At 40.8% G+C, this 27339-nt stretch overlaps 1 protein-coding gene across 1 annotated transcript; it reads left to right on the top strand.

Moving 5' to 3' along the window:
• Window positions 1–25873, top strand: MTNR1A (melatonin receptor 1A). The gene is made up of 2 exons (XM_043893701.1): window positions 1–270; window positions 25005–25873. The coding sequence occupies exons 1-2, from the start codon at window positions 36–38 to the stop codon at window positions 25871–25873; spliced, it is 1104 nt and encodes a 367-aa protein (XP_043749636.1). The 5' UTR covers window positions 1–35.
• Window positions 25874–27339: the final 1466 nt, after the last annotated feature.

Below are 27339 nucleotides of genomic sequence, written 5' to 3'. Positions count from 1 at the left end.
TCTGGGGACGCACGGGCGCCGGCCCTGCCCGCGCTATGGCGGGGCGGCTGTGGGGCTCGCCGGGCGGGACCCCGAAAGGCAATGGCAGCAGCGCGCTGCTGCTCAACGCCTCGCAGCCGGCACCCGGTGGCTGGGATGGCGCGCGGCCGCGGCCCTCGTGGCTGGCCGCCACCCTCGCCTCCATCCTCATCTTCACCATCGTGGTGGACATCGTGGGCAACCTCCTGGTGGTCCTGTCCGTGTATCGGAACAAGAAGCTGAGGAACGCAGGTAGGGGCACCTGGGACCCGGCAGGCTGGACGGGCAAGCCCGCAGCTTTCCCCGACGGCAACCTCTCCCCTGTTCGGCGGTCTTTGCAAGCACGCAGCCGCCTCGAGCTGTGAACTGGCTCTTTGCTAGAAAAGTTAAACTCTTTCTTAAAACCTGGGGCCTTGAGTCATGTTTAAAAATAGAGACTGAAGTACTTTTTCTTGAACCTGCCCATCTAAGATATGTTTCCATAAAACCACTAAGAAGCCTTCAATTTCTAAGTCAGAGTCAGATTTTCTTTCTTTTTTGGGGGGGGGGAACCCACCGTACAATTTTCAGTTTCTGAGCTTTATTAGATTGGGAGAGACCACGTACAGGTTGCAGAAAGTTCCTTTCAAATCAGATCAATGAATAAATCAGTTGCTTTTTTGACATGTAACTGATTTTTCCCAGGGTTGTTCAAATATGAGAAAATATGTAAGCTGGCAAGATGATAAGGAAAGTATTTTTAGTTTTGTTGTCAGGAAGAGTTTTCGGTTTTTAGCCAAAAAAAACCATAGACACCTAGACCTGCTTGGGAAAGTGACTGTCATTCTCCCCTAGTTAAACAAGTTTACATCTTAAACATAGATATTGATGTAATAAAGAGTATGTTTTTATATACTATAATACTAGAGCTAATTTTGTGCTTGAGTTAAACTTCATTTTTTTTTTTCCCTCCAAGCAGTAAATTGAAATTGGTTTATCCTGGGTAGGAGCCCCAGAACGATTTGTCCGTGGGACACTAGCTATTCGGACCTCTAAGTGATGACTAGATGGCTACTTCTGTATTTGGAGGCAAACTTTTAGGAGGTGGGGATGGGAAGGAACCATGTGCTTACAAATTTGTTAAAAGCAATATTTTTGTTCTGACTGGTAGTCAATCAACAATTTGATTTTGTTGAGTTCCTTTCCAAGAGGGCTCCCTTTTTTCTATAATGCTTGGTACAGTCCATGGTTTAAGAATTAATCAGCACCTGGTAATATGAATTGAATTGGAGTTGGTCCATTGAATAGCCTCACTTCATTGACTGGCTGAAATGGGGTTGCCAAAAGGAATTCTGCCTTCAGGAAGAGGCTCCTAGAAGAAAATATAGACTGTAAGCTCCTTAACACTGGTCTTGGCGTTGATTTTTTGAATCCAACATCAGAAGCAAAAGTACAGCAAAAGCAAATATCAAACTAAATGTCTTCTATACAGCAAGAGAAGTCATGAAAAATGAAAAGGCGTCCTATGGAGTGGGAGAAAATACTTGCAAATTATATATCTGATAAGGGGCTGATATCCAAAGTCTATTAAGAACTCATACAACTCAATAGCAGAAACCCAAACATCTGATTAAAAAATGAGCAGAAGATCTGAATAGATATATTTCTAAAGACATACTGGTGGTCAACAGGTCCAAGAAAAGATGCTCAATATAGTTAATCACCAGGGAAATGCAAATCAAAACCACAATGAGCTAGAACCTCACATCTGTCAGAAAGGCTATCATCAAAAAGACGAGAGACAACAAGTGGTGGTAAGGATTTGGAGGGAAGGAACCTTTCTACACTGTTTGTGGGAATGTAGACGGTGCAGCCACTATGGAAAACAAAAAATTTAAAATAGAGCTACCACATGATTCAGCAATTCCAATTCTGGGTATTTACCCAAAGAAAGCAAAACACTAACTTGAAAAGATATATGCACGTCTATGTTCTTCGCAGCATTGGTTACAGTAGCCAAGATATGGAAGCAATGTAAGTGTCCACTGACAGCTTAATGGATAAACAAAATGTGTAAATGCACAGTGGAGTATTACTCAGCCATACAATAGAATCCTGGCGTGCTGCAGTCCATGGGGTCGCAAAGAGTTGGACATGACTAAGCAACTGACCTGAATGGATACAATAGAATGAAATCTTGCCATTTGTGACAAGACGGATAGACCTTAAGGACATTATGCTAAGGGAAATTAGTCAGAGAAAGACAAATAGCATATTATCTCTCATACATGTAAATCCATGCCCCCCCCCCCAGAAAAAAAACAAGCTCATGATACAGAAAATAGATTGGTGGTTGTGGGTAGATTGCCAGAAATGGGTAGAGAGATTGAGACAAATGGGTGAACTGGTTTTGCTTTCTTTCTTCTTCTTTTTTTTTTTTTTAAGTTAAATGGAATTTTCTCAACAAAAAAATAAAAAAGGAGGATATGAGGAGACCAGCGCTGTGAGTCTGGTATGAGAATTCTCTGTCATATCCCAGGAGCAGAGTTGAGAAGCCTGCTTTCTCACCAGGACTGATTTCCTACCAGTCCCCACTGCGCCCTGGATCTCCGGGTTCTGGGCGTGCTTGCTCTGATAATGATGGGTTAATCTGCAGTGCAATAGTCTCATTGCATTAGTGATTGTTTTGACTCCTTGGGTTAGGGTTTAATAACAGGACTTTGCTTTCGACCCTCAATTGTCAAGTGGAGTGTAATTCTCAGATCTTCCTCCAAGAGCTCACCTCACTTCATTGATATCAACAGTTGCAGCACTTGGAAAGTTTGAATCCTACAGAACCTTTCATTTAAAAAAAAATATCCACATGTCTGGAACAAGTCTACTCCTTATGCTTTACAAAATAGAACTTAGGCAAGGTGCTGTCCCGTCACACTGCTTTGTATTTTGATTGTTTGCTGAGCAATTTTTTGATAGAGTTTATAAAACATTGCATTCCTGTAGCTAACTGGGAGACAGACCTGTGGTGAGCTTAAATATTTGAAACATCTATACTTTCGTAATTGGGGATTTTTATTCAAAAGAACCACTATTACAATTCAAACTATTTGAGGTTTTCTAGAATGAATGGTGGGCTTCCTAGGTGGCTCACTGCTAAAGAATCTGCCTGCCAATGCAGTATACACAGGAGACGGGGGTTTGATCCCTGGGTCAGGAAGATCCCCTGGAGAAGGAAGTGGCAATCACTCCAGTATTCTTGCCTGGGAAATCCCATGGACAGAGAAAGGTGGTGGGCTACAGTCCATGGGGTCACAAAAGAGTCGGACACAATTTACTGACTAAACAACAGAATGGAAGGTAATCTGAAACAGTGATAGAGATCACTGATTCAAATATGAGTTTTGGGATCATTATGAAAAATTGTGATTGTACCGTCCTTCAATTTCAGTTAAGTTTATTTTATCTGTATTAAGGATGAAAAGATGGACAGGAGAGAATGAAAGAGGTGAGATAAGAAAATAGGAATGCCAAGGCATCTTCAACTTTGAACTAGGACTTTCTTTGGGGAAAATGGTATAATGGCATGATTGTCTAAGCCCCCCTCCTTCTGTTTATCAGAACTTGAACAGATGCAGACACCAACCCCAGCCAGCCACCAGGATCTTAGGTGCTGACAGACTGTCTGCTGGGCTCCTGTCCAAAATTTGATATTAAGAACCAACAGTATTGTATTTGCATCTTCTGAGCAAATTTCATAGTGTAATGGAAAGATTTCTCCACTGAAACATTGGCATTCATACTTGCTAACTACCCTGTTATCTAAGAAATCAGTTAAGATATCCAAGCCGCACTTTCCACGCTTGTCAAATACAGAAAATATCTAATCTTTTAGTCCCACAGATTGTTGAGGTTACCTAGTGAGATGATGCATTTGGTAAAGGATACTTTGCAAACTTTGCGTATGGAAAATGATGCATATGTTGAAAAGGATAAAGCAGGTGTAATTATGTGTTTTTTCCCTAGATACACCTAACACAGGCGTATTCAGTTTGTTAAAATAAGCTGTAGACTTATGACTTATGCATTTTTCTACATACATGTTATACTTTAAAACTTTAGCTAAAAAATAAAGCAAGATTGATTTATTTAAAATTTAATTATCTGACAGTATAACCTCTGTGGAAAATAGGCAATAAATGGAAATAAGCAAAAATAATGTGCTCTCACCCACAGCTGATTTGTTCTGCATTGGAATGCCACAAACCTCTGAGGCTAGTATCTGCACCATCATAAATTATAAGCAGTGAATTAGAAGGAAGATTGACACATATAATTGACACATATTGCCACATGTTTGCACGTGGCAAACAGCACAGGTAGTAGAAATAGACTCATTAAAAGCAGTCCTGGAAAGCTGAATAAGCACAGCCTTTTATGGGAACTTTGTACAGAAACAAATAACTGCCCAGCATTAACCACTCCCGAGAAGAACAGAGCACAGTGATGGATTTGTTACCTGGGACCCTGAGCCATCAAGGAAAGACCCAGTCACATTAGGATGTTCTGCTTAAGAAGACAAGGATGCAATAGCTTAGAAAGATACCTTTCTAAAGAGGTTTATTTTCATTTTTCAGTCTGGTGCATAGTGGGGTAAACTTTCAGTAGAGTTAAAAAAAAAAAAAAAACTTTCCCAGAGTGACTCCAAGACTGGGTGATCAACACTGGTATTCCACTCCCACACTTGTTTCTTTCAGATCGATATTGGACATTATTCCTGTCTATCCTGTGTCACCATGTGGAAAGGCTGCACAAACTATGGAGGAATCATGGAGCCTCTGCCTTGACTTATGAATTTTATACTTGGATGCTCCAGGGATGCTTTGAGGTCTTAGGAATGCCTACCTCTTATTTTCAAATTCAGATATAGCTTAGTAAAATGCATAAAACATAAGTGTACAGCTTGGTGTATTTTAAGATATTTATTTACATTAAGTGACCATCACTTTTGGGAAATGGTTTGAAATAAGGGTGTTGATAGATGGCAGTATTAGTCACAGTTTAAATTGGAATTTATGCAGAATCCAAGTACTGAAAACCACCAACCTGAAGTTTTTCTATCATCTATCAGCAGATTGTTGCCTGTGTTGAACTTGACTCTTTGCTTGTATCCTTTGCTCAGACGATGAAGGATGACGCACATCTCCATTAACCTTGACCACACTCACCACCTGGTCATCAGTTCTCCAGCCCAGGTCCCATTGCATGTGTTCATAGCCGCCTGGATTGAGCCCTTGACCATTCTAATCACCTGCGCTAGCTTTTCTTCCCCCCTTCCCCTCCTTTCTCTTTCTTTGCCTTCTCTTTTGTTCTTCTCCATTGTCTGTTTTTTGCTCTTTGGTCTCTGATTTTCTTCAACCACATAATTAGATTCAGCCACTTAGTAAAGGTCATACCTGAATCTCTTTTTCCTATTTGTGTCTGTTGGGCATCAGCAAAAAATAGCCCTGAACTTAAAAGTATATTGTATTATACAAGTTCACTCCTTGGTGGCTCAGATGGTAAGGAGTCTACCCTCAATGCAGGAGACCCAGGTTCAATATTTGAGTCGGGAAGGTCCCCTGGAGAAGGGCATGGCAACCCACTTCAGTATTCTTGCCAGGAGAATTCAATGGACCGAGGAGCCTGGTGGGCTATGGTCCATGGGGTCGTAAAGAGTCAGACACGACTGAGCGATTAACACACTATGGATTTCTTAGAAGAATATTGTATATGATATTTTGGTTCTTATGCTAGCTAGTCCACAAGAGCAGTCAGACCAACAATATGGCTGAAATAATCTTCAGAATTGCTAGGTCACCTGAAACTCATGAGCTTCTGAAAAACAACCTTCCTTCCTTGTCCGAATTCTGAGCCTGTCCAATTCTGAGCCCGAATTGGGATCCTGTGAGGATGGGAAAGAGTGGTATGGATGGGAGTGGGTGGGAGCTTCCCTTATTAATTCAGAAATGTCAGGAGAGGGTTCGGGTTCATGACATGATAATAGTGGATTTAGAGTCAGGGATAGAGTGGAAATAAGTATAAGTATGTGCAACTGCTCGTAAGTTGAGAGCTCCTGTGTTGGAGACCAGTAAATCAGATCCTATAGGGAGGTGTGGAAGGAGCTTGGGAAGAGAATGGGCCCAGAACCAGGGCTCTGGGCCTTCTTTCCTGAATGGATCTGTGTTTATCCATCATCTCTTTGGACTGTTTGCACTTCAGTAAATTGATGGACAAGATCTCTGAGTCCTTTCTGGTTCTGAGTCCTTTGATTTACATGATTGTGAAACTGACTACGCAGTTGGGAATCATAGTGCTATGAAACTGACTAGCAATGGAGATCTGTGGATGCAGCGCTGTGTGTGCAGATGGTGATAACTGGCATCGTATTCTTACGAAAGTGTGCCTCACTTGTCCTAAACTATCTGGTTCATTTGTCATATATTGGCTGGAGGGAAAATATCTTAATGACATCTTGTTTCCCCACTTTATTTCCCAAGAAATGTTTACAAATCTTAGAAATTTTCCATATGGTTTTCCCTCCTTGGAAGAGCGTGAAGTGACCAGAATAATTCGAGCCTGTTCTGATGGGCCTCTTTCTGGTTGCAGAGCAATGGATTACTTCTCTGGGGCATAATGAGGTTCTCATGAGTTTGGGCAGGATGAGCCAGGGACACACATGATGAGCTGACCAGAGAGTATGTGAGCAAGCAATCCTGAATGCCTCTGGGTGGGCCACTGGGGAGAGATGGGCTCCTGCTGGCCTGTCGTAAGCGCTCGGGAGGAACAGCCTCAATAGATGGCCAGCCTGGTCATTCAGTTTGCAACAATGTACACCCGGAAAACAGCGGGTTCACATAAGGAAACGCCTCCCTCTCACAGAGGTGTTCAAAGGCGGATGTTAGAAGTGGTTCTAAAATAAAGAATCAGACAGTCTTTCCCGCACTCTCAATTTGGAATGTCTGTATGGAGGTCATGAAAGTGGCTTAGTCACATGGTTTCCTGGTGATTTAAAAACCAGAGTTCTGTGGACTCTTTAAAGCCAAAGAAAAGCGCAGCAGAATCTAAACTATTTATATATGAACCAAGTACCCAAATCCAAAAAGAAAAAGAAAAAAAACTCATTTTCAACACTTCTGAGTCATTTTATCCTTTCAGGAACTTTCTTTAAAAAAAAAAAAATATTTATTTAGCTGTGCCAGGGCTTCGTTGGGGCCTGCAGGATCTAGTTTTCTAACCAGGGATAGAACCCAGGCCCCTTGTATTGGGAGCATGTAGTCTTAGCCACTGGACCACCAAGAAGTCCCCAGGAACTTTCTTTTTCAATATGTGCCGGGGTCCAGCCTCGGCAGGATCCAGGGGGTACCCTCGGGATGAACGGTGTCAGCGAGAGAAGGCACGTGAGGCCAGCCTTGATAGGGCCAAGTCTGCGAGGGAGAGAGAGAGCGAGCGAGACACCAGCCGGGGTGTGCAGCAGGTCTGGCAGGGTCTGGCAATGCTTTATTTTTTACCGTAGCTTTTATACCCTAAGTTAGTACATCTCTAAGGGGAAGATAGTTTAATATTACATCAGCTTGTCCTTCACAAAACCAGGGTGTTTTCTGCATATTTCTTTGTTTATGAGGGTCTTGTACATTATCTTCTGGCCTTGGGGCCTATTAACATTTTATGCAAGTCAGGTGAATGTAAACCTATTTTCCGTTTCTATGGTGACCTTAACTGAAAGGTAGCAGTCTCATAGGGCAACAGTACAGAGTGGAAGTATAACCTTGTTAACATAAAAATTAATCCTCTGCAGTTGAGTTTATCTAAGAAGTTTACCCCACATTGACTCTGCGACTTTGGTGAGGCAGCTTCTACCTAGCACTCCTGGCTGACAATTAACAACCATCTCATTGTTACCACACTAGGGCTAAGCTCTTATTTTTCTAGATCTTTAACTATATTACCAATGGTTTCCATAACACAACCTTAGCACATTAAGAGTAAAAACACAGCAAGCAAATGTTAACCCAATGACCACCTTTAGAATAATTTTTCTTACGTTTTCTAATAGGGCTTCCTCACTCCCTGAAGGGCTCTATGTCTATTAGGGCCTTTATATGATTAGGTTCTTTATGTTATTTTATGATTAGGGTATTATAAGCAATCATGCATATTAGTACCAACGGCATAAATGCATTTGCCAAACAAACTAAAATACCAGCAAAGGAGTTTAAATTAAAACACTCCTTTCACCCTGGATAATCTCATAAAATACCACCACCTGGGAAACTTATTGATTAAAGTTCTAAATTGATTCTTATTTGGAAAGAGATCGGGGAAGGCCTTCTGCCTGAGTCACAGAAATTAGGGAGTAGTCTATTGAAGCAGACATCAGAAAGACAGATATCATCTTTAAGGTGAGCACCGGGGGCAGCTTTTCGGAATCCCTGAAAACCTGATCTGCCTTGCCTGTCAGGTTTTCTCCTCGTGACCTTGTCATGGGTGGGATCTCGTGTGCCGGCTCCTGGCAAATACGCATTCATTTTGCACCTTACATTCTTTTCCCACTGTAAATGATGCTTTCCTGTGATATGCTGAATATCCATGACATCAGGTATAAGGTAACTAAAACAGTAACAAAGGCCTAGATTCTAGGATATGCAGTATTCCTCACTGATCTGTCTGGTGTTGTTAATGGTAAATCTAAACCGTTTGTAATAAAACCGAAGCCTCCTTTTTATTGCTCTGGTTCATACACAATTTTGCAAAAACCACTGGCCATCTTTGGTCAACATTTCCATTTAACACATGAATATTTTACAGCATCCATATCACATTACCAGCCCCGATTATTAAAGGAATTCAGCTTTTCAACCCTATAGTTATATTTTTAGGGTATTTATGAATTTGTGTTTGAAGCATTTTTCCAGCTTGAGAAAAATTAAAGCAGGAAGCTGCTGAATTTATACTTTATGTCACACTTTCACAGACAGCAAATTTGGTCCAATTTCTGTGGATAAAGTGGAAAAATAACTTCTTATTTGGAATGTCTACTGCTTTGTACTTACAATTTACTTTGTACAGCAATTTACAGTTTTCAAAGTACTTTCCCACATTTTGTTTTATTTGTCCTTATAACAACCTCCTCAGGTAGATAAAGGAGACTAAACCCCAAAATTCATAATAAATGATCAGTGGTTCTTACCCCAGCACACAGCCCTATGTAGTACAGTGGAAGGCACATAGCAATTCATGTCAGAAGACCCAGGCTGAGTCTTGTATCTGCAATGCTTTTATTTGCAGTATGTTTAGAGCCCAGTTTCTCAGTCTCTCTAAAGCTCAGCTTCTGCATCTGTCCAGTGGGGGTACTTATCTCACAGGGATGCTGGGAGGATAAACTTAGATCCTGCCCCACCCATCTACCTGTCTACCTATCACTTTGAAGTCATAAAATATTTTACAAATAAAAGTATTATTATGTTATCCCTGGTGGCTCAGGTGGGAAAGAATCTGCCTGCAGTGCAGGAGACCCAGGTTCAATCCCTGGGTCGGGAAGATCCCCTGGAGAAGGAAATGGCAACCCACTCTAGTATTCTTGCCTGGAGAATCACCTGGACAGAGGAGCCTGGTGGGCTACAATCCATGGCATCTCAAAGAGTGGGACACAACTGAGCAACTGACACTTTCTTTTCACGTTATTAGTAGTGTGTATTCTGTGAGTAGTTCTTCTTAGGTTGTTTTTATTTATTATTGCTCAGTTTTTTAAAATCTATTTTTTAAAAGAAAGTGGACGCTATGCATGGCAAGAAGTGTAATGTCAGAAATTGAAGATTTAGGATCTAATTCTCCTGCAGCATCATGCAAATTTATGTAAATTCTCTGATGCCTCAGTTTTCCCGTTTGTGATGAACATTACCTTTCACAGCAAGGTAGGGCTGAGATTCTGATTAATTCAATATCCACCCTCTGAGAGACTGATTATCTCAATAGCCAAACTGTTCTTTAAGTTAAAATGTATTAGTCCTGGAAGCTACAAAAACTTTCTCAGACAAGTATGTTATTATTGAGAAAGTTATGATTTAACTTTTATGTACAAACTTGGAGAATGGAGAATGATTTCAGGCTAACAAAGTTAATGTTTAATAAAATCCCTAATCTGATGTATTTCTTCTCAGACTGTTGTTTTCTTCCTGTTATTCTCCATGATGTTTGAAATTATTGACTCAAGGCAATATGTTACCTTTAAAGACATTTTATTGATGTTTTCCTTTGCATGCTTAAGCATTGTTGTTTTTTAAAGTATTTTAATACAGAACTCTAACTTTTTCCAGACTTGTCAAATTCCCTGGAAACATTAGGGCAGTGGTTTTAGACTGCTAAATACATGATTGAATTTGGGTGCACATGGCTAAATTTGGATCTTGCATTCTTCCCATTATTCAATCTCATAAGAAAGCAGCAATTTTCAGCATTAAATTAATCATGGATGAGATAGAACTTACTTTTGCCAGCTTTCAGAATCACTTTTCTCTTGGTAATTTAGAAAGTCAACCAAGGATAAAATATAAACCTTCTGCTTTTATTTCTTACTAACATTCAAGGGTTCTGCTTTTCTTTTAAAAAAAAAATCTGCTTTTAAAAATGTCTGCCTCGGAAGTCTTAAATCTCCATTGAGTCTCGAGGCTTGTTTTGCTCATTCTTTATCAACACCTTTGAAAAATAAAAACTAGAACATTTGAGGTGAATAGTAGGATTGTTAAAAGGTACCTTGAATTTTCCTCTTTTTCCTAAATATTTTTTCAGTTGTCTAACAGAAATGCCTTAACTTCTAAAAAATAAATACACACACTCAGGATTTTCTAGGCTACCAAAGAGGCAATTAATGGTTTTTATTTATTTATGTGCACTTTTATTTTTATTTTTTAAATATAAATTTATTTAACTGGAGGCTAATTACTTTACAATATTGTAGTGGTTTTGCCATACATTCATATGACTCCACCACGGGTGTACATGTGTTCCCCATCCTGAACCCCCTCCCACCTCCCTCCCTATCCCATCCCTCTGGGTCATCCCAGTGCACCAGCCCTGAGCACCCTGTCTCATGCATCCAACCTGGACTGGCGGTTCGTTTCACATATGATAATATACATGTTTCAATGCCATTCTCCCAAATCATCCCACCCTCGCCCTCTCCCACAGAGTCCAAAAGACTGTTCTATACATCTGTGTCTCTTTTGCATCTCGCATACAGGGTTATTGTGGCCATCTTTCTAAATTCCATATATATGCGTTAGTATACTGTGTTGGTATCTTTCTTTCTGGCTTACTTCACTCTGTATAATAGGCTCCAGTTTCATCCACCTCATTAGAACTGATTCAAATGTATTCTTTTTAATGTCTGAGTAATATTCCATTGTGTTTATGTACCACAGCTTTCTTATCCATTCGTCTGCTGATGGACATCTAGGTTGCTTCCATGTCCTGGCTATTATAAACAGTGCTGCGATGATCATTCGGGTATGGTTTGTTTTTAAAGAAGCATTTTTGCTTGTTTAGGACACTGCATGGTGTCATCAATATTATTTGCTCTCATTCACAAAGTTGATTCCTTAATCAGCAACCTAATTTTCTCAACTTTCAAATAGATTAGCTGACCTGAAGCCAGAGGACTCTGGGTGATAGCTCAAGGAATTTTAGTGAAATTTAATAATGCTGCAAATGAAGGATAAACTTCTGGGTTTTCTGATTGACGTTCTCTAAAATTTTTTTTCTCCTACAGAGCTATACATTATTGGCAATCACATTGAAGAAATTAGTCTTAGAGAAATGGACAAAAAGAGAAAAAAAGAATCTACTTGAGTCTGAATACAATTTAGACTATTTTAGGATGAATTTGAGTTGTTGAGCTTATGGTTTAAAAAGATGCTTACTTGCTTTGATGTTGAGCACTTTTGGTGCTGACTGAATTGAGTATTTATTTAAATAAGTATTTATTGAATACCTTCAATATGGTACAGAATACAAATCCTTATTGGTTGTCAAAATGCAAGCCACAGTGCTAAGCATATGTAAAACACGGCTCCTATTTTCAACAGATTACCTTCTCTCAGTTCAGTTGCTCAGTCATGTCCAACTCTTTGTGACTCCATGGACTGCAGCACGCCAGGCTTCCCTGTCCACCACCAACTCCCAGAGTTTGCTCAAACTCATGTCCATCGAGTCAGTGATACCATCCAACCATCTCATCCTCTGTCATCCCCTTCTCCTCCCACCTTCAATCTTTCCCAACATCAGGGTCTTTTCCAATGAGTCAGTTCTTCGCATTAGGTGGCCAAAGTATTGGAGCTTCAGCATCAGTCCTTCCAATGAATATTCAGGACTGATTTCCTTTAAGATTGACTGGTTTGATCTCCTTGCAGTCCAAGGGACTCTCAAGAGTCTTCATCACCGCAGTTCAAAAGCATCAATTCTTCGGCGCTCAGCTTTCTTCACAGTTCAACTCTCACATCCATACATGACTACTGGAGAAACCATAGCTTTGACTAGATGGACCTTGGCTGGCAAAGTAATGTCTCTGCTTTTTAATATGCTGTCTAGGTTGGTCATGGCTTTTCTTCCAAGGGGAAAGCATCTTTTAATTTCATGGCTACAGTCAAGGTACCTTTAAAATTTTGTTCTTTTATTTTCAAATAAAAATAAAACATGGAGTATAACAGTGTAAGACTCAGAATATAAAGGTTATATAACAGGAAAACTTTTCAAGTTGATTGGTAGGTAATAGCTGGAGATTAAAGTAGTCATGAGCATTCTTAAAGTGTTACCTCAGGATGAAAGAATAGAGGGTAATAAATAGGGAAATGTGAACTTTCCTTTAAGGGCAAATCTATGAGAGAACGTCAATAGAGTCAATAGTAAGAGTCAAGAATAGAGACAAAAGCAGAGCTTTGAGGAGAATATATTGGCCCCATATCTTGTGAAGAAATTAATATAGCCTGAAGAAATACCTATTGGGAAAGGTTCGGGGACCAACCTGCTAACTTAAATTCATAAAAGTTTTCTCATGTATCTATTAAATGGCAGATAATAAATGTTTATAGTCAATGATTTGTATTTTCTCTTATGTAATTTTCTGAAACACTTAGGAATACAAAACTCTTTTGTGATCCAGAAAGGGATAATGTACTTTTATCTTTCATACATTCAGTTTCTTTTTTTTTTCTTTACTTAAATACTTGTTGGGTGTCTCCTATGTGCCAAGTCTAGGATAATATCGGAGCTTGGGACATAGTTCTTTGGCAAAACAAACACTATTCCAGTTAATTAATTTTAAGATTTGATTTACATTTTAATGTATACTTTTAAGAATTTTATTTGCTAGTTTTTTTTAAGTTTTAATTTAATTTGTGCCCTTTGTTACTTACTTGACTTATTCTACTAGCTTACATTAATTATTTCCTCTATTTAGAGTTTGAAGTACTTTCAGTTATTCTCATTCTTTTACCAAACAAGCTTTTTAAAAAGGTTGCTACAAGCATCACCCTCAATGGTGAAAAATTGAAGGCATTTCCCCTGAAATCAGGAACAAGACAAGGGTGCCCACTCTCACCACTACTATTCAACATAGTATTGGAAGTTCTGGCCACAGCAATCAGAGCAGAAAAAGAAGTAAAAGGAATCCAGATAGGAAAAGAAGAAGTAAAACTCTCACTGTTTGCAGATGACATGATCCTCTATATAGAAAACCCTAAAGACTCTACCAGAAAATTACTAGAGCTAATCAATGAATATAGTAAAGTTGCAGGATATAAAATTAACACACAGAAATGCCTTGCATTCCTATATACTAACAATGAAAAAACAGAAAGAGAAATTAAGGAAACAATACCATTCACCATTGCAACAAAAAGAATAAAATACTTAGGAGTATATCTACCTAAAGAAACAAAGGACCTATACATAGAAAACTATAAAACACTGATGAAAGATATCAAAGAGGACACAAACAGATGGAGAAACATACCGTGTTCATGGATTGGAAGAATCAATATTGTCAAAATGGCTATTCTACCCAAAGCAATCTATAGATTCAATGCAATCCCTATCAAGCTACCAACGGTATTCTTCACAGAACTAGACCAAAGAATTTCACAATTTGTATGGAAATATAAAAAACCTCGAATAGCCAAAATAATCTTGAGAAAGAAGAATGGAACTGGAGGAATCAACCTGCCTGACTTCAGACTCTACTACAAAGCCACAGTCATCAAGACAGTATGGTACTGGCACAAAGACAGAAATATAGATCAATGGAACAGAATAGAAAGCCCAGAGATAAATCCACGAACCTATGGACACCTTATCTTTGACAAAGGAGGCAAGGATATACAATAGAAAAAAGACAACCTCTTTAACAAGTGGTGCTGGGAAAACTGGTCAACCACTTGTAAAAGAATGCAACTAGAACACTTTCTAACACCATACACAAAAATAAACTCAAAATGGATTAAAGATCTAAATGTAAGACCAGAAACTATAAAACTCCTAGAGGAGAACATAGGCAAAACACTCTCCGACATAAATCACAGCAAGATCCTCTATGACCCACCTCCCAGAATATTGGAAATAAAAGCAAAACTAAACAAATGGGACCTAATGAAACTTAAAAGCTTTTGCACTACAAAGGAAACTATAAGTAAGGTGAAAAGACAGCCCTCAGATTGGGAGAAAATAATAGCAAATGAAGAAACGGACAAAGGATTAATCTCAAAAATATACAAGCAACTCCTGCAGCTCAATTCCAGAAAAATAAATGACCCAATCAAAAAATGGGCCAAAGAACTAAACAGACATTTCTCCAAAGAAGACATACAGATGGCTAACAAACACATGAAAAGATGCTCAACATCACTCATTATTAGAGAAATGCAAATCAAAACCACAATGAGGTACCATTACACGCCAGTCAGGATGGCTGCTATCCAAAAGTCTACAAGCAATAAATGCTGGAGAGGGTGTGGAGAAAAGGGAACCCTCTTACACTGTTGGTGGGAATGCAAACTAGTACAGCCGCTATGGAAAACAGTGTGGAGATTTCTTAAAAAACTGGAAATAGAACTGCCATATGACCCAGCAATCCCACTTCTGGGCATATACACTGAGGAAACCAGATCTGAAAGAGACACGTGCACCCCAATGTTCATCGCAGCACTGTTTATAATAGCCAGGACATGGAAGCAACCTAGATGCCCATCAGCAGATGAATGGATAAGGAAGCTGTGGTACATATACACCATGGAATATTACTCAGCCATTAAAAAGAATTCATTTGAACCAGTCCTAATGAGATGGATGAAGCTGGAGCCCATTATACAGAGTGAAGTAAGCCAGAAAGATAAAGAACATTACAGCATACTAACACATATATATGGAATTTAGAAAGGTGATAACGATAACCCTATATGCAAAATGGAAAAAGAGACACAGAAATACAGAACAGACTTTTGAACTCTGTGGGAGAATGTGAGGGTGGGATATTTCAAAAGAACAGCATGTATACTATCTATGGTGAAACAGATCACCAGCCCAGGTGGGATGCATGAGACAAGTGCTCCGGCCTGGTGCACTGGGAAGACTCAGAGGAATCGGGTGGAGAGGGAGGTGGGAGGGGGGATCGGGATTGGGAATACATGTAAATCCATGGCTGATTCATATCAATGTATGACAAAACCCACTGGAAAAAAAAATTAATAAAAAAAAATTAAAAAAAAAAAAAAAGAACTGCAAAAAAAAAAAAAGGTTGCTACATGTAACATATATATATATATGTTTATATATATCATGCATATACTATATAGATGTATGCTTTTTAAATATTCTCTAAGTAGATAAAAAAAAGAACCAAATTTTGAAGTTGTAAAACTTAGTTTTGTGAGAATCTTATTTTATACTTCTGTACTGTTAACATTTTTTATTTCTCCTCATTTAATTTTAGCATATAAAAAGGGCAATAATATGATTGTACCATTTCTAATATTTATTTATTGGTCACGTTGTGTGGCATGTGAAATCTTAGTTCCCTGACCAGGGATCAAACCTGTGCTCCTTGTATTGGAAGCATAGAGTCTTAACCACTGGACCACCAGGGAAGTCCCACCAGTTTTAATATTGACAGGATTTTTTAAAATTAATTTAGCAATTTAGAGTTCTTCTCTAATTAAATAGAGATATTATTAAATGGCATTAATTTGTCTATTAAAGCTGGCATTTCTCTGGCATTTCAAAACTGGGAAAGGTGTCTAAGGAAATAAAGACTACCCCTAATGGCTCAGCGGGTAAAGAATCTTCCTGTTATGCAGAAGACACAGGAGACATGGGCTCGATCCCTGGGCCAGGAAGATCCTCCAGAGAAGGAAATGGCAATCCACTCCAGTATTCTGGCCTGGAAAATCCCATGGACAGAGGAGCCTGACAGGCTACAGTCCATGGGGTTGCAAAGAGTCAGACACAACTGAACTAACACACACACATCCCAAGTAGAGTTGATAGAGTTTCTTGATTGCCTTTTTAAAAATGTGGTTCAAGTATTCCATTTCTGTTTTTAAAGTTTCATCCTTCATTCTGTGATATAAAAAATAGTGCAGACATGAGTAATTTGTAGTCAGTGTAAAGATGAAAGACTAGATCAATACGGCTATAATATGGGTGTTTACATATTACAGGTGTCTCCCTAAGCCATCCTTCTAAGAAGAGAATGACCAGATCTAGAAAATAAGCAGAATCCTTAAGCAAGATTTCACACCTTTAAAAACTGGCTCAAAATTGAGCTAGGGCAAGAGGTGTATTACCTTTTTTTTTTCTCCAGTTCTTTTTTGTTTTTTTTAATTGACACATAGGTGATGTGCAGTGGTGCGTTTCTGTACTGTATTACTTTATGTCGAGCTCCTTATGATGTTCTTAGTCTCTTTTATTGTATAGAGGCTGTATTTATCTAACAGTTAAGACCAGCTAATCATCATCTGTGTTCACAGTGTTAGGAAGTCATGGCCAAATTAAGGGGCAGAATGGGGAGGTGCAGTGTGACAGAGAAAGAGACTGAAGACCCCAGGAAGGAAGTAGGACGGAGGTGGCCAGAGAGCCAAGCTGTCCTCACACACAGTCATGTGTTGTAGGAATAACATCTTCTACTATTCAGGCAAGGTAGTCTAAGGACAGGTCTCCCAGGAACAGGATGTTATGTTTCAGAGACTTTAAGGAGGATGAAGGCTGAGAGAAGGGGTCAGGAAGAATGTTACTGATGACTGGAGAGAAGTTTGAGCAATGTGATGTGAGTAGCACCCAGGTATTCTAGAACATGAATTCAAAATTGGTGGAAAGGAAATAGAGGGGTCAGCCTTGCTTGAAAAATTGGAGCGGAGTGGGAGAGGCTGATAGCCGGAGGGACAGGAGGGTAAGAGCAGGCTTGTTTGGGGACTTCCCTGGTAGTCCAGTGGTTAAGAATCCACCTCCCAATGCAGGAGAGAGACACAGTTTCGATCCCTGATTCGGGAAGATTCCACACGCTGCAGAACGACTAAGCCCGTGATCCACAACAAGAGAAAAGCCAGCACACCACAGCAAAGACCCAGTGCAGCCAAGAAGAAATTTTTAAAAAAGATAAGCAGGCTTATTTGCCTGGAGTAGGCCCCTGCAAGGTGACAGGGATCCAGGCAAGAGCCAGGGCAAAAGAGACGCTTCCTCCAGCCCTGGTGTGCGTCTGCTCTGGGGAGCCACCTTTTATGAAGCTGAAGGCTGTTGCCACCACAGCAAAGGAGAAGTAAGGAACACGTGTTTATCCCAAGCCAAGCACGCTCCGTGCGTTCTCTTGCATCTTCACCACGGCCATTAGTATCGTGACTTACTACATATGAAGAGACTGAGGCTCTGATTTACCCAAGGTCCTCTAGCAAGCGACATAGTCAGGATTCGAACTCAGGTGTGGCTTGTTTCTGAGCATCTGGTCCACACTCCCTCTGATAATCTAAAAAGACACGTTTCTGAGATACTGTCCTTTGAAGTTCAAGAATGTAAGACAGGGCCGGTGTGCTTTGATGTGCAAAATAAGCCCTTCTGCATTCCCTGCGCTGCACCCTATCACCTTCAACATCTCCACTTTTCCCTGTCCTACCGTTAATGTTTAATATGCACATGGAATTTTTTTTTATATCATCCAGGTTTATAAACAGACTCTTCATTAAACCAGATTTCTCAGAGCTGAGTTTATGGATTTGCTGAAACAAATAAAAAAATATTTCCAAGAGTAGCTGAAGCTCATTTCCCCCTCCCCCACATTTAAATTGATCTTTTTTTTTTTTTTTTGACAAAGCAAGAGATTTTATTGGGAAAGGGCACCCGGGTGGAGAGCAGTAGGTAAGGGAACCCAGAAGAACTGCTCTGCTGCGTGGCTCACAGTCTTGGAGTCTTGGGTTTTATGGTGATGGGATTTGTTTCCAGGTGGTCTTTGGCCAATCATTCTAATTCAGAGTCTTTCCTGGTGGTGCATGCATCGCTCAGCCAAGATGGATGCTAGCAAGAGGGATTCTGGGAAGTGGACGGACAGGTAGTGTCTCCTCTCGATCTTTCCCGAACTCTTCCGGCTGGTGGTGGCCTATTAGTTCCGTATTCCTTATCAGGATCTCCTGCCATAAAACAACTCATGCAAATGGTTACTATGGTGCCTGGCCAGGGTGGGCGGTTTCAATCAGTGTGCTTCCCCTAACAACTCCCCCCTGAGAGACTTCATACTCAAGATGCTTCTTGGGAATTGGGGCGGAGGTCTCTTTCTTCTGTAACTTCTTCCTGCTGTGCCTGGGCGTAGGCCTGCCTAGCAGAGCAGAAGTCTCTCTATACCTGACCTAAGTTGGGGTGTTCTATATCTGAAACCAGCTTTTACTCTTGTAATAACAGCAACTTAGTTTGGAACTGTCAGCACCTCTCAGAGGTAAAATAGACAGGGGCCAAACAGACCTAAAAGGATGGTCATCACTGGTCCCCAGAAACAGGAGGCACTGCTGGGATGATTGGCTGGTGGTCAAGCAACAGAGCTGTGTTCTAAGAATCTTATGTTTAGTCTGAAGTTACCATCTTCCACCTGGGTGGGGGCTCTAGTTCTGTAGAAGAACTCAAAAGACATTGTTATGCATATTTCTTTGAGTAGGAACCAGGACCCGTCTCAAGGCTGTACCACCATTTGATTGTTTCCCCTCTGTTTCTGTATTTTTTCCTTCTCTGATTGGCAATTGTTTGAATCTACCCTTTGGAACTCAGGGAAGGTCAAGGAGGCTGAATAAAGCCTGTATTTTACAGTACAGCAGGTCTGTACTCCAGAGTTGCCACCCCGCAGAGTCCTGTTCAGTTTTATTTATGGAACAGGGCAACTATGACTGTGATAACTTTTTGTCAAAATGGGGCATAGGACCGCCTCAGCTTGGAGAAGAGACACTGAATTGGAAGTATTCCTGAGTTCCAAGTCTTAGATCTGAGCCTTGTATGATTAAAACCTCAATCCCTTGGTCTGCCATTAAATTGATCTTTACCAGTTTGATGATAAAGTCCAGGCACAGCAGGGTTTTTTTTGGGGGGGTGGGGCATTGAAAAAAATCTTCATGAGCAATGAATTCAGTGAGTCTCTAATCGTGCTCTGCACACGGGTGAAGTCCAGGCTGAAAATGAAAGAAGGAATGAATATTGGTTTGTTGAGAAACCCAAATTTGGGCAGGTAAGAGCATGCAATTTCTGCTCTGGACAGGTGTTGTTTAGAGACTAAGGATGTATTAGCTCATCCAGGAAACTGTTCTTGGTACCTGTTCTATGCCAGGTGCCGTGCTGTCAGGGAAGATTGAAAGATTCTTTCTCACAGTCCTGAATCTCAAATACAGTCTTAGAGGAAGACAGACCTCCACGCACAGGTGGAGGTGAGATGTAGGAAGCGTGTCCATTCCTAGTGAGGATGAAAGAATTGAAGAGTGATGCTGAGAAGCATTCAGAGTCTATAACTTGTTCCCAAAGAGGCTGGTTGATTGGTTTGTAAGATGTCATAGCAACTAGCTCCTCTTTTTGCACCGAGAAGCTGGTGACATCTTTCGAAAAACCACCCAGATTCATCATAGAGCTGAAGGTCTGTCTTATTTTGCCTAAAAGCTGAACTTGAGAACAAGGTCAGAGGTTCGGTGCTCATGCTTTGTAGAAAGTGTGCACTCAGGAGGGAGCAGAAGTAAGTGAGGGAAGGAGACCAGGCCGGGATAGAGTCAGGCAAGGGTGGGGGCGCGGGTGAAGCCTAGACTTGGCCTGACCTTGAGGCCAAGGCGTCTGAGAGGAAATCCAACCATGCAGTTGTCACCACTCGAGGCAGGAGGGCTGGTCATTCATTGGTTCACTAAGGGCATTTCCCTGGAGAAGGGCGCAGCTGCAGTTAATGGAAGCACCCAGCACTCATCAGATTTTCAGGGATAAATGCGTTTCATTTATATATATTAAAGATGCTATATTTATCGTGAAGAGTTGGCTCACGTGACTGTGGAAGCTGAGGCATCCCACGGTCTACTCTCTGAAGCTGGAGGCTCAGAAGAGCCAGGGTAGAGTTCTAGTCTGAGCCTGAAGACCTTCGAGTGTCTAAGGCAAAAGTCCCAGTCCAAGGTCAGGGGAAGACCGAGCTCAGTAAGACAGCCAGCAAGGCTGAGTTCTCCTTTCCTTCAAATTTCTGTTTTCTTTAGGCCCTCAGTGAATTGGATGATTGCCCATCCACACTAGTGAGGGCCTCTACTTCATTCAGTCTACTGATTCAAGTGTACTTTTTTGAAACACCCTTAGAGACACACCCAGAAATGTTTAACCACATATACCAAGAGAGTGTCGAGTTGACACATAAAATTAACCATTCCAAGCCTGAAGTTCACAGACAAACCAGTTGAGAAGAAGGATGTCAAGAGGGAGAGTGAGGGCAAACTCGGACCTTGGAGGGAAGGACTGGAACCCAGTAAGCCATTAACAGAGATTATTTTAAATTTCAGAGTACATCGTTATGCTGGTTGTATAGACTCTTAGATGTCTATAAAAGCAGATAGGTTGTATCTATCTGGAATTACCCAGAGCTGAGATGGAAGCGAGGACCTTATAAGGTGTCTAATTGTGATTACTCTTATCTGGTAGCATTCTTAAATGAAAGATAGGAACTATCTATCCTCCTCTTCCCTGTCACAACACACACACACACACACACACACACACACACACACACACACACACACACACACACACACACACACACACACCAGCTATGACAAAGCCTCTAGCTGAGCTACACACACACACACACACACACACCAGCTATGACAAAGCCTCTAGCTGAGCTACACACACACACACACACACACACACACACACCAGCTATGACAAAGCCTCTAGCTGAGCTACACACACACACACACACACACACACACACACCAGCTATGACAAAGCCTCTAGCTGAGCTACACACACACACACACACACACACACACACACACACACACACACACACACACACACACACACCAGCTATGACAAAGCCTCTAGCTGAGCTACACACACACACACACACACACACACACACACACACACACACACACACACACACACACACACACACACACACACACACACACACACACACACACACACACACACACACACACCAGCTATGACAAAGCCTCTAGCTGAGCTCCCCAACAACAACATCTGCATAGAATCTATGGCTTCATTTTTTCTTCTCCACTTGTAAACTAGGATCATTTCAAAGAAAAGAAAATGAATCATTTGATGATGGTAATTATTTGAACAGAAAAGAAGTGTAATCACTATAAAATAAATGGAGCAGAGGATTAAAGCCATGAAATAAATTTGTGACATCACTTATTATCTTATTTTAAAACTTAAAAAAAGAGTCTATATCAAGCCCATTTGTCATCATAACGTTCTGGGTAAAAATGTACTGTTTTGATGACAATTTAATTTGTAGCTGAGTTTCATATATTCTACTCATTTTTAAGGTATTAAACATGCTGAGTCAAAAAATTTATTGAAATATGCCCACGTTAGAATTTAAACATTTCATTGGTAATTGAAATTGAACTGTGGGGAAAATAAATTTGCTTTTATGGCTTCAATTTGGCTCAGTATAACCAATTTTCAAAGAAAATTGTTTTCATGACAATCTATCTGAAGTTCCTACTTGCATTCCTACTTATTTACTTTTTTAGTCCCTGCAGCTTTTTTACTTCACTTCTTTGTAGCATTTTTCAGGATGGAATAAAATTTTTCAGGCAGAAATCTCACAAAGGTTATTTTATTTCAGATGTTGGGAGAAGACAATTTAATTTATTTCCTCAAACATTAGAGCAAAAGTCTCAGCTGGGTACTATTCAGGATACAACTATCAGGCAGACAATCTCAGGGGACTACAGTGTAGAAACAGAAGAAAGCCAAGTTTGCAAGTAAATGTAATCAAAGCAGAACACACACCAGTCTGCCTGAAATGATCTTCCCACTCTGTCCAGCCCCCTCCCTTCCTCTCTGTCTCGTCTTCTGTACGTACTCCTGTACTCCTTCCTTCTCTTTTAAATTGTGCTTGTTTTTCTGAGATCGAGGGTCAGAGGAATTCTGCCTGTTCATCCCCATTTCCCCAGAACCTATGCCCTTAATACATTTTTACTGAATGGAATTTATTACAACATTACCTAAATTGAAAGTTGTAAAAATAAAGTGATTTAGGAACCTTGAAAGGAGAATGCCCTTCCATGTGGTTGGGCAAACAAGGGAAGGTTCTAAGCATTTCTTTTAACACAGACTGGGAGGGAAGGGGAGCAATGAAAAGTTAGAGGAGGAGCTGCTCAGGGCCAAAGAATAGTATGAAACGAAGGAAAACAAACCACAAAAGTAAATACAGTAAGTCCCCTACATACGAGCCTGCTAGCGGCAAACTTTTAAAGCTGTCAACGTGCATTCACATGTCCAGTCACCTAAGTTAGTGCTATTTGAGGAGGCACGGATAGCTTTGGAGACACAGGAACCGAACATAGAATGGTCCACAGAGGTTGTAGCCACTCTTCCACAATGCGCTTCAGTGCTACTCTGTCATCTGTGATGAGAATAAAAAAGAGCTACTATCCAGACATCACAGGATTGGTTTTTTCAAGAGAGGAGATAGAATTGAATCCAGCAAGGAACCAGAACCTGTGCCATCCACATCAGGCGTGAGTGAAATTGCAGCTTTGCCCTCCGTCACCTCCTGCCGACAATCAGCCCTACCATCTCCCACCTCCTCTCTCCCGCTCCTGTTGGTAATTCTTTTTGCCTGTTCGCTTGATGCCAGCCCCTGTGTGCCAGCTGCTGAACTGGACTACTGTATTTTTCAAGTGCTGTAAGATTAAAAATGTTTAATTCCTTTTATGTTTCTTTTTTATGTATTTTGGCTTCCCTGGTGGCTCAGATGGTAAAGAATCTGCCTGTAAAGCAGGAGACCTGGGTTCAATCTCTGGGTTGGATAGATCTCCTAGAGAAGGGAATGGTAACCCACTCCACTGTTCACCCCTAGAGAACCCCATTGACAGAGCTACGGTCCATGGGGTCACAAACAGTCAGACATGACTAACTAGCACTTTTATGTATTATGTGTGTGAAAAGTATTATAAACCTATTACAGTAAAGTACTATATAGCCAATTCTATTAGTTGGGTGCCTAGGCTAACTATGTTGGACTTGCAAACAAATTGGACTTAAGAACACACTCTCAGAATAGAACTTATTCATATGTAGGGGACTTACTTTAATATACTTGTAAAAGAGCTTGTAAAATTTGACTAGAGTATACTTAAACTTTAAAATATGTTGAATTATTGTGTTCATATGAAATTGTTACTTACCCTGATTATCTAGAGTTTAATTTTTCTACCTTACGTTGTTTATAAAATCTAAAAACATTTCTCCCTTTTGCTTTGGATTGAGGTGAGAGAGTTACAGAACATTTACCAATCAGCAATCATGTGACAGATACTGCTCAGTACTTGACAGAGATGGCCTCATTTAGTCCTCGTCATACCCTGCAAAGACAATGCCATCATTATCCCCACTTACAGAAGAGGAAATTGAAGTTTGATGTGATAATGTTACTTGCCCCAATTAGACAGCTAGTAAGGGGCGAAGCCAACATTCTAACCCAGCTGCTGATAACAGGATGCTTTTTCTCATAACTATGCTGTGGACGGGGGCCCTCTGTTTTCTGGGAACAGGAGTGTGAGAACCTATGAAGAGTTAGAGAGAGATAAAAGGCCTGGAACTTAGGGAAGTCCTGACTGGCTTGAGAAAAAATAAAAATGCAATATAAGGTTTCTCAGATAATGTAGACGATTCCAGAATAAAAGACGTGATGGGAGTATCCTGAACTCAAGATTTTCTTTTTTTTTTTTTAAAGCACAAGAAACCAAAGAGTTATAAAGAGAACAGTTTTGACATGCATTGTTTGGGGAATCCAGGAGCTTGGGAACAGTGGAGTTGATCTGATAAAGACAATGAAGAGTTCAATTCCCAGGGAAATGGCTTCCACTTCTTTTAGAATGCGGCAGAAGCTATGATGTCGGGTCCCCCGAGTGGCAGACCCAGCCCTTTTTTTAAAACTGTGAAAGAAAACCCATGCGACCCACGTGAAACTGGCCCTAACCACAAAGGCAATGGCAGCCCACTCTGGTACTCTTGATGGAAAATCCTGTGGACAGAGGAGCTGACGGGGTTACAGTCCATGGGGTCGCAGAGAGTTGGACACGACTGAGCGACCAACACTTTTCACTTTCTTTCAGTAACAGATGTGGGGTCATCCAAGCAGCAGACACAGCTCTTTCTTGAATACCTGTGAAAGAAAACGCATGTACAGCCATGTGAAACTGGCCCTAACTCATGTTTTCTAAACCCTTCTCTTTTAGGGAATGTGTTTGTGGTGAGCCTGGCAGTTGCAGACCTGCTGGGGGCCGTGTATCCGTACCCCTTGGCGCTGGCGTCTATAGTTAACAATGGGTGGAGCCTGAGCTCCCTGCATTGCCAACTTAGTGGCTTCCTGATGGGCCTGAGCGTCATCGGGTCTGTTTTCAATATCACGGGAATTGCCATCAACCGCTATTGCTACATCTGCCACAGCCTCAGATACGACAGACTCTACAGCAGCAAAAATTCCCTCTGCTGCGTGTTCCTGATTTGGATGCTGACGCTCATGGCGATCGTACCCAACCTGTGTGTGGGGACCCTGCAGTACGACCCGAGGGTCTATTCCTGCACCTTCACGCAGTCCGTCAGCTCAGCCTACACCATCGCCGTGGTGGTGTTCCATTTCATCGTCCCGATGCTCGTGGTCATCTTCTGTTACCTGAGGATCTGGGCCCTGGTTCTTCAGGTCAGATGGAGGGTGAAACCCGACAACAAACCAAAGCTGAAGCCCCAGGACTTCAGGAATTTTGTCACCATGTTTGTGGTTTTTGTCCTCTTCGCCATTTGCTGGGCTCCTCTAAATTTCATTGGTCTTGTAGTGGCCTCCGACCCCGTCAGCATGGCACCCAGGATCCCCGAGTGGCTGTTTGTGGCCAGTTACTATATGGCGTATTTCAACAGCTGCCTCAATGCGATCATATATGGGCTACTGAACCAAAATTTCAGGCAGGAATACCGAAAAATTATAGTCTCATTGTGTACCATCAAAATGTTCTTTGCAGATAGCTCCAATCACGTAGCAGATAGAATTAAACGCAAACCCTCTCCATTAATAGCCAACCGTAACCTAATAAAGGTGGACTCAGTTTAAAAATGCAGAGCATGAATGGCAAGATGTGAACACTGCTCCAAGCCTTACTCATTTTCATTCCCTCTTGACAGATGCCTAGAAAAACAATGTGGAGGAGAAAACTTACAGTCTTCAGAGTTTGTTTCTATATGTCTGAGCTAATGTGCTGTCAGCATTTTGAACAAGTCTCTGGTTCTACTTACCAAGAGAAACAGAACATATGTTCATTGAAGAGTATAGTTCAGGGAACAGAGTGGGAGTTAATTTTAAGAAAAATGCTGAATGTATTCAAGTGGAGAAAGTGTGCAAACTTTTCTTTTATTGCCGAGTGCCACCAAGGTAGTAATTGCTTTTTTCCCTCCACTTTTTGAATATTTCTAGTAGAAAAACAAACAGTGTGTTTTACTTAAAAATGAGTACATGGAACAAAAAAGGGAAATTGAGATGAGTAACTCATTACACAGAGAAAGGCTGAAAATAAATCAGTGAATAACTCCACAAGCACTGCCATCACCAAGTCTTCAATTGGCTGGATTAGCATTGGGGAGCTGCAGTCATGATAATCACAGTGATCCTCTCTATTAAAAGCTGTGCATTCAACTAGATAAAGAACAAACTATGTGACGGAATTCTTTTCAAATGTCAATGACCATAGTATTTTAAAGCACTAACTACATAGAAAACTGTGTTCAACTTTGTTAGACATTTGCTTTATTATTATCTTGTCACTGAATATCATTATCATTCATGTCACTGACCAACTGTTTTGAATTTTTCTCTTTTAATTTATTGAGTCATCTAATCAGTTAAAAGGTCCTACAAAGGTCTGTCTAGTCAAAGCTATGGTTTTTCTGGTAGTCATGTAGGGATATGAGAGTTGGACTGTAAAGAAAGCTGAGCACTGAAGAACTGATGCTTTTGAACTGTGGTGTTGGAGAAGACTCTTGAGAGTCCCTTGGACTGCAGGGAGATCCAACCAGTCCATCCTAAAGGAAATCAGTCCTGAATATTCATTGGAAGGACTGATGCTGAAGCTGAAGTCCCAATACTTTGGCCACCTGACGCAAAGAACTGACTCACTGGAAAAGACCCTGATGCTGGGAAAGATGAAGGCAGAAGGAGAAGGGGAAGACAGAGGATGAGATTGTTGGATGGCATCACCAAGTCAATGGACATGAGTTTGAGCAAGCTCCGGGAGTTGGTGATGGACAGGGAGGCCTGGCGTGCTGCAGTCCATGGGGTCGCAAAGAGTTGAACACAACTGAGTGACAGAACTGAACTGAACTAAATCAGTTAAAAATGCCAAAGAATCAAAGAGTTGTAGATTCTTAGATATATGTGCTAAATGCAATGAATGTGTTCTTGATTGATAATTGATTTGGGCAAGTGAATTGCTAAACCAGAATGTTTTTCTTTTATAGGTAACTGAAAACAATATTCTGTAATAGCTCAGTATTTCATTACCCTAATAATACTGAAAGTCTAGA

This window comes from Cervus elaphus, chromosome 32 (genome assembly GCF_910594005.1).
Source record: "Cervus elaphus chromosome 32, mCerEla1.1, whole genome shotgun sequence".
NCBI classification, from domain to species: domain Eukaryota; kingdom Metazoa; phylum Chordata; class Mammalia; order Artiodactyla; family Cervidae; genus Cervus; species Cervus elaphus.
The sequence above is the reverse complement of the archived record's forward strand: the minus strand, read 5'-3'. Positions and strand labels throughout refer to the sequence as shown.

Bases quoted from the DNA above. Each gene is read 5' to 3' on its own strand.
- MTNR1A (XM_043893701.1), top strand. From the start codon at position 36: ATGGCGGGGCGGCTGTGGGGCTCGCCGGGCGGGACCCCGAAAGGCAAT. The intron at 271-25,004 runs GTAGGGGCACCT...CTTCTCTTTTAG, and splicing joins CAAGAAGCTGAGGAACGCAG to GGAATGTGTTTGTGGTGAGC.